An 8,278-nucleotide genomic window follows, 5' to 3' on the forward strand; every position below is an offset into this window, starting at 1 on the left:
TTGTAATCATCTTTATTACTTTCGGAAAAAAGAAAAATATATATAATTAAGAAAGTTTACAAGCTGAAATGTGCCAAATGGACGCTAGTTGTGTAATTGAATATTGAGGTGGTTTTCTTCATTTTCCAACTTTAACTTTTCAAGTGCTTCTATAGCTAGTTAGAGAGATCACACAAATTAACTTTTCAAGTGCCTTCATAGCTAGTTAGAGAGACAACACAAAATTACTGTTATTGGGGCTATTTGTAGGCATGGGATGTACCAGGAATATATCATGTCACTCTAATGTTTAATGTCATGCTGTTCAATTTCCCTCCTCGCTTGTATAAGAATAAATAATGTCATGCTGTTTTTTTTTTTTTTTTCATCAAACGATAAAATTTGTTAGATTAGAAGTCAGATTAGCCATCGCTCCTTTCCACCACTATGACAAAAGACCACTTGTGTCATTCTCTTCAATTATGCGAAAATCGAAACAAAGGATAGAAAAAAAAACATTCAAATAGCACGCATTCTTCGCCATCAAACATAAAGTGATCAATAAACCTTGAAAATTCAAGGATACAAAATGACGGTCTTTGTTTAACACTTGGAAACCCTAAAGTATCCCCCAACAACATCTATACATTTAGACAAATCTATAGCCCACAAGTTATACCCACAAGCAGTAGCCTCTAGATACAGTGCCAAGTGCCGTCGATGGCTAAAATGTTTTAGTAGAGCCTATAGTTCAACATTCGGAATTTTAGCTAGGTCAAAGAAAACACACGCTAGAAAGTTTTTGAGGAGTTTCTGACTAATTTAACAAATCTCACCCCGCCAAAAATGAGAAAGTTCACGACAGTGGTTTCTGATAGATAAACAGGGTCAAGGTGAGAACTGCAAGAGAGCCCAGTCTAGAATGCATGTTTGTCATCGCAAGCGAAATCTTGGCTCGCTCTGAACATGTCCAGACCAACAAACTATAGCTATTGTGGTTCATCACAATCTACTGCGCCTACGAACTTGGAACTGTGTATCTAGTGGCTCACTGCAAATTACTAGCCCTGCCAGTTGCACGTATTGGGGCTGCTTGAGCAAAAGAGTGGTGGACCATCATATTGTTCGTCATGGCATTGGCTGATGAGGCAGTGCCTTTCACAGTTTGCTCCAAAAGGTGAACAAGCGACATAAATATTTCCACCCTCGTTACGTCCCTATTTGCCTGCAGATAACACTTGGAAGTAAATGACCAGAATAAAGAAGGTAAAATATCACGACAAGGATGCCCAACAGGCTTTAACAAGCATACGTCTCTCCAATTTTATGAGAAAACTAGATGATTGGGGGCACTTGGGCTATGTTTGGGTGAGGGATTTCCAAATCCCTTCGCCAGGTCGGTTTGGAATGGACTACAAAATGTTAAATAGAGGATGAGAAATGCACTTCATGGTCACTGCAAAGGCATGTATGAGGTAAATGACTCCTTCCAAGTAGTGATTTGCAAATCTCTTACATGCCTTTGTAATGCTCATGTGATGCATTTCTAGTCCTTACCATCTAACATTTTGTCATCCATTCCTTACTAACTTGGTTTCAATTCCTTGGAACTTGGAAGTCCCGCACCCAAAAAATATTCATTTTAACCTAAAATATATTCCAGATCGCAAAAATTTTTATGAATCATGAACTTGATCCAAGATCTCGACCTTATCAAGGAGCAAAAGAACCAACAGGCTAAACCTCTAATTAAATCAGCAATTTCTATATAAAATATACTTTGTTTTGAGCATTACCTCTACTGCAAAGCGCGCCCATATCTTATCATTCCGAGCTTCCATTACCCCCTTCAAGATGGTCAAGCCCAAACCTCTTATTAAATCAGCAATTTCTAAAAAGAAACCCTGTTCTTCACAAAGCATCTGCAAAACGAGATAATATAATGGAAAGACAAAATATTGATACATGTATTTCACTAATAGCCAATGCTCCAATTTCAGAGATTTCATAAAAATGCCAGTCAATACCTCCACAAGCATCTGACGAGGTGGATCGAGATCCTCAACGATGATAGGACAAACCGTTGATTGCGTCCCAACCTTAAAAGCCCATGTCGCCCCTCCATCAAAGTTGTCTTTTAGAACCAGTCCATCATCTGTGCCAATAATCTGTATAGGCGGGAAAGGAAATACATCATCTCAAAAGAATCCATTATTTGTTCTATCCTTGTTTTTAAATATCTCATATCCTGGATCTCAAATCCCATAAATCTGGATTTTTCTCACCAATGAAGCAGATTTTCTGTTTAAAAGGAAGCAAGGGGAAAAAGTACAGAGTGTTTGTACCTTAGACTCTCCCGTTTGTTTTAGCTTGTCAGCATGCTTTGTGACACTTTGCAAGAAAAGCATATGCTTGATGGTCCGTTCAAACAGTGCATCTATGCTACACTGTAAAACCATATAATGTTATCAACATAACGGCATCAGCACCTGAAAATTGCATAATTCCAAAACAAGGAAATGGAAAAAAAAGAAGAAAGTATTACCTTTGCACCATTTGGCACAATATCACGCAACTCTTTCACACGATCTTGGATCATCTGACGATCTTTTGGCCTTGGTCTAGGGTTCTCTCCAGGTTTAAGCCTTTTGCGATTTGATTTTCCTACTATATCAGGCCTCTTAGAATATGCTGTTGAAACACTGCTCTCGTGATTGGTGCTATTACCCTGTTCAACCCAAGAACTAATTTGAGATCCATATATGGAGTTAGTCTGGGAACAGTTTAGCATATCCTCCCTGCTACAGCCAGATTGGCTAGTTTCTTCCGGGCCTGCTTTTACAAGAGATTTACGAAGGCCATATTTCTCGCCATGCACATGATTAGACATACTAATCCGTCCGTAAGTGGGAGAGCTACTGGGGACGGTAGAACTACTGATTTTTGTCAATGTTGTTCTACAAGACACATTATCATCAGAGTTCTGCTTGACAGCAGGCTGAGCCCGAGAGACCACAGCATCTAAAAGATGGTCAGTACCTGCCCCAGAGAAAATGCTACCAATTGAGATTTCTTGACCTGCTGAATGATAATCAGAACCCAACTCCTGCACATTTGAAAACTTCATAGTATTCTCACCCAAGTCTTTTGAGTTTGAGTGTGTCTCATCAGCAAGCAAATTACTCCAGTTGCCGTTAAACAGCTTATTTTTAAAATCCATACCCAAAACATCAAACAAATCATCCCCTGATGAAATCTGAGTACACACATCATTTGTAGCATTTGCAGATCTTGGACTACAGATTTTATAATCAAAATCATCAAGAACAATATCAGGGATGTGTGCGTTCACAGGGATACGCTCATCTTGATGAGTCAACGGAATATTAAGGGCTTGAAACAGTTCATCATCTATCCTTTGTGGGGCCAATTCATTCTGTGTAAGCTTCACATCGGTGGAAAACTGTCTCTGGTCAGAGCCTTTGGAAGGCATGTTATTAGAAGCCGATGGACCTGCTACACTGGATGAAGAAACTCCTCCTGTTTGGAATGCATCAGCCTTTTCAAATTCAACTCCCGACAGACGTCCACCACAGAGGTTGATGTCAGCTACCCTGTTGGGGTCTGAAATAGTGCAAGGAACAGAAATCAGCCTTGAATGACAACTTGATCCACCATGCACTTGATTTCCTCCAAGCAATGTGGTTGTTCTCGAACCTTTGCTCTGATCAAAGATTAAACTTCCATTGGTTCCCAATTGAGGCACAATACCATTTGATGCGCTAAAGTTGTTATCAAGATGATGCCTAATGCTACCACCAGACAAGATCATATGTTCTATAAACTTTAGGCTGTCCTGATCTGCACCTGATTGACCTAAACCAGATGGGTATTTGAGTCCCACCCCTGAATTGTAAGAGGTAGTTGACTCGTTCGACCGCACATCAGAATTTGAGGTGATCACTTCAGCTCCCCGAACTCTATCCTTTAGTTGGCCACCCAAAGAAAAATTCAGCTTCATCAATGGAGAAACCATTGGTTGTTGAGGATCATCATGAATTTTTGGCTGATTTTGGGTAAGATTAGGGATTTGAAATGTTGAAGAAGTGGTTTGAGAATTATTCTGAAAATCTTTAAGAGAGTGAGATAGTTGGCTAGAAAGGCCTGAAGCCTGAGTAAAGTGGCTTTGATGGGTGCGTGTGGATCCTGTTGCTTTATAATTACCTGCTGGATGCATTGATGCCACTATTCCGGAAGTATAGGGTACCCCAGACTTCTCAACCAAATCTTTTGTCGCATAGTTTTCTGCTAAAAGAACACCAGGAATGCGTCCTAGTTGCAGGACTAGACTCTTCACATCATTGATGAATCCTAAATTCTCCATCATCTGAAGTAGAATGGATACATTAGCCAGGTTGGAAGTAATGGACAACAGACAGAAATCAAATATTGATTTGGCTTAATCAACCACTTGCATAAGAATGCTCAAACTTGAAGAAAACATAGGTACTAAACTACTAATAGACATTCACAGGGGGCAAAAATTAAAACAAATAGACATGTATTCCTATGGGCTGGTTAATATCACAACAATTTTGCTCGCAACAGAACAAAGGTGTAACCAGCGAGCGGCCATTCAAGTAAAAAACGGCTTGCACAGTCAATAGTGTAATTTATTTGGCCTGAAGCCCATGACTAGCTTTTACACCATACAAAGTACCCACTTTTCAACAGGTTTAGTATAAAGTCTAGATTTCTTAGTATTGCCTTACAAATATTGCTAAATGCAGTTTTCATGTGTTAAATATTGCCAAAACCTGGCTGCACAGGTGAAATTTTACCAGGATGACCAGGCCAACCAAAGATTTGTGTCATGGTTGGACAGATTTGGCCGCTTATTGAGAAAGCAAGTGTTAGTGTCAGGCACCAGTAAATATGATGCAAACTACTGGAACCATATATATTTGGGGTAATTTGAGGGGGGCCATATATAGATACATATCTCACAGGAACACTTAGAAAATACATTCTGCCATCTAAATCCATTAAACTACAAAGAAAACTTAGAACACATCAATTTGTAAGTGCATCCTATAGAACCGAAGAGCTAAATAAAGGACTTACAGCCGAGGAGGAACCAAGTTGAACAACACCATGAGGAAGAACAGGAATAACTGCAACTGTCTGCAGACCAAATAAAATACAAGTAATGTCATGAAACAGAAAATTATAGAATATGCAAAAAAAGTTGATTATATAGGAACTAGCATACCTGCATGCCAGCAGAAAATTGGTGGTGCATCTCATTCAGGACCTGCAGCAGCGACAAAATCAAGTCATATAAATACAAATGCCAAAACCCAAAACTTGAAATATAAGTTTTATCCCTTGATGAAACGGTCCTCACTAAATTTGTCGCACAATTATCAAACCATGGTATAAATTTCAGCGTCTGACAACTGACCAGAGTTATGAAACTAATTAGATGGCTCTAAATCATTTAATGTCCATTTAAAATTTAGTTTCACCCATCCAAGTATAATCACCGGCTACACTGTCAAAATAGAAGAACCAAGGTATACGTGTTTAGTTATGAAGATTATGGCCAATGAAGAACAGATGTTGAGTAAGTAGATACACATGCTTATTAACGAGGTCCTGACCTCCGAAAATTTTCTTTAAACTCTTCAAGCAAAAACTGTACTAGCAGGGACAAGTAGAAATACTGTTATACCTCTGGTGGATGGGCATCTTTTGTGTAATTGCCTGATAGAATCCATTGATGGTTCCCTGTAAATGCAGCTCGTCCAACCATTCTGAAACAGCCAAAGGAACAGTTTTTCAAATGGATGTTTACAGCTACGAAGAAAAGGCACTTAAAAAATGAAACCGACGTAAAAACAAGCAAAGAAAACAGAAAAGTCATACCCTTCGCCCACTATATTAAACGGTTTATCAATCATCATTGTGTTAATAAGCGAGGACACTCTTTCCTCTTGTTGAAAGGCATTAGAAGAGGAGCACACTTCAGAAGAAACCCAGCATCCTTCCCACTCTCCAAATGGTAATTCAGCTCTTTCAGTTCCAGCAATGCGTTTAGGTAAAGAAGATAGCGATGGTTCGTAATGACATTCTTCCCAAATTAATAGTCTGCCACCAAGTTGAATAGAAACATATAATTACCAAGAGAACAAACACCAAAGCATCAAAGGATGTTATGACACATGAGCACATAAAAGATTTATAACATAAAAACAAAATTTAATTCGGTTGGTAATTGGGAGTAGCCTTAACATGCGTAATAACGTATCTAAGTTTGAAATCATATCTATATCAAGTGCACTTTCTTAGAAGCCAAACGGATAAGAAAACAGAGCAACTGATCAGCAGATTCAACCCCATGCACCCAAGTTTGAATCCCCCACAGTTTAGATTAATTTAAAGTAGAATATCGCTTGTATCGGAGTATAAACAAATAAAGAGCAGGTTTGGAATAGTAAATGCAAACCTACTTTTGCACTAATTAGATTCTCAAAGACAAAACAGAACAAACCAAAACATAAACTTCCAAAAACAGAAATAAAGAAACTTTGAGATTGCGCGAATCTAAAACAAACGACACATTACACTATAACATCTCCATCGTATCTGAGATTGTATATCATATCCTCCCAAACCCTACTCCTTCAAACCAAACGGAAACGGACAATATAATCCAATCTTGATACCAGGTCCACTGGGTTTGGCTTCTCAGAAAATGCAGGAAAACAAAACACTAACAACAAAATCTTCAATCTCCCTCTAACTGGTCACACTATTCCTCCACTTTCTCAGTAACCAAACAGAGGACTAGCCAAATTGAAAAAAAAAAAAATTAAAGAAATGGATAATTAGAAAACCAAAAATTAATCAGCGTTCTGTGCTTGTGCTCCAATGTACCGGGAACTTACTTAGGGTTTTGGCAGCCGATCTTCCAGAACACAGCATAAGCCCACTGATTGGCGCCGCACAGACGCTTGAGCGCTTCTTTAAGAAAAAGCCCCATGGCTGCTGCCTTTCCGGAGCTCGAAAAAAAAATGTTCGGAAAATTCAAAGCACTAATCGAACAGAACAGAGTAGACAAAATTGACAGCCGATTTAAATGACAAGGAAATCAGTGCCGGAGAGCGTGCATTTCCCAGCGCCGCCTAACTTCCACGACACGATCCTCTCCCTGCCTGCTTCGTCCTCAGTCCGCCGCTCCTCTTCCTCTCCGGATCCAAGTTCCACGCATTGAGTCTCGATCTCCGGCCAGCCATAGATAAGAGATAGAGTGAAGAGAGAGAAAATCTTTAGTGAGAGAAAGGGGAGGAAGCTGAAGGCTTTCCGAACAGGAGTAAAAACCTACACTATCCCACAAGCTTCGAGCCTGTAGAAAGCCTCCATTTTTGTTATCTTTTCAGTTTCTGTGAGCTGCTGAAAAATGGTGAAATTTGAAGAGTTGCAGAGAGAGAAAGGGAGGGAAGGAGACGAAGAGAGTGCGAGAGAACGATGACTGTGGCAATACGATGTCGTTTGGTGTAGGGGAGGTGAGGTCACGTTCAGTGCTTCAGCTGCTCATCTGGCTGCTGCGAAATTCTGTGAATTGTGTCGGAGAGCTCTGAAGTGCTCCGCATAAAAGAGGCCGAGGAGCTTGCCGTTGAGTCACAGCCCTGTCACGGTATCTCGGTCACTGCCTTCACTGTTTTTTTTTTTTAAGAAAATTGTAGCAATGGTTTATTTTAAACTAATTGAAACAATGGTCATTTAAATAAAATTTCATAATTATAAGTTTCTTAACTTATCAAAATATGTAGTTATGATCATTTATGCACGTAAGGTCAAAATCAAGGGGTAAATATGAAAAACTTATCAAAATATCAAAATATGTAATTAGAGTAATGATCGTTTAATTTTTACTCAATTGAAACAATGACCCCTCAACTTTAACCAAATTATAGCAATGATTATTTCAATATGACTCTTTTTTATGAAAGTTCTGACAGAATTAATGAAAATGATCATATCTGAACGTTTTGAGACATTAAGGGATTAATAGTCATGTATTTTTACTAAAAAACCATCGTTCTCATTTCGTTAAAGTTGAGGGCCTTGCTGCAATTTTCTCCTCTTTTTCGGTTTTTTTTTTTCTTGGTTTTGTCGTGTTTGAGTCAGATTGAGATGTAATTGTTGTTGGGTCTGAACAAATAAGGTAGTGCGGGTCGCTGTCGTGATTACGTCATGATTGAATTGCCCTTGTTTTTTGGTTGAAATTACGGGG

At 39.0% G+C, this 8,278-nt stretch overlaps 1 protein-coding gene across 1 annotated transcript; it reads right to left on the reverse strand.

Annotated features, from left to right (window-relative positions):
- Positions 1-515: 515 nt before the first annotated feature.
- On the reverse strand, positions 516-7,610 carry LOC137742023 (transcription factor LHW). The gene is made up of 10 exons (XM_068481753.2): positions 6,930-7,610; positions 5,908-6,129; positions 5,714-5,795; positions 5,252-5,293; positions 5,104-5,163; positions 2,525-4,366; positions 2,325-2,426; positions 2,007-2,147; positions 1,776-1,901; positions 516-1,204 (listed from the first exon to the last, which is right to left on the reverse strand). The coding sequence occupies exons 1-10, from the start codon at positions 7,022-7,024 to the stop codon at positions 1,028-1,030; spliced, it is 2,889 nt and encodes a 962-aa protein (XP_068337854.2). The 5' UTR covers positions 7,025-7,610; the 3' UTR covers positions 516-1,027.
- Between the last annotated feature and the right edge of the window lie 668 nt (positions 7,611-8,278).

The sequence above is a fragment of the Pyrus communis genome, chromosome 11, assembly GCF_041283825.1.
Source record: "Pyrus communis isolate YQ-2024b chromosome 11, ASM4128382v1, whole genome shotgun sequence".
Classification (NCBI taxonomy): domain Eukaryota; kingdom Viridiplantae; phylum Streptophyta; class Magnoliopsida; order Rosales; family Rosaceae; genus Pyrus; species Pyrus communis.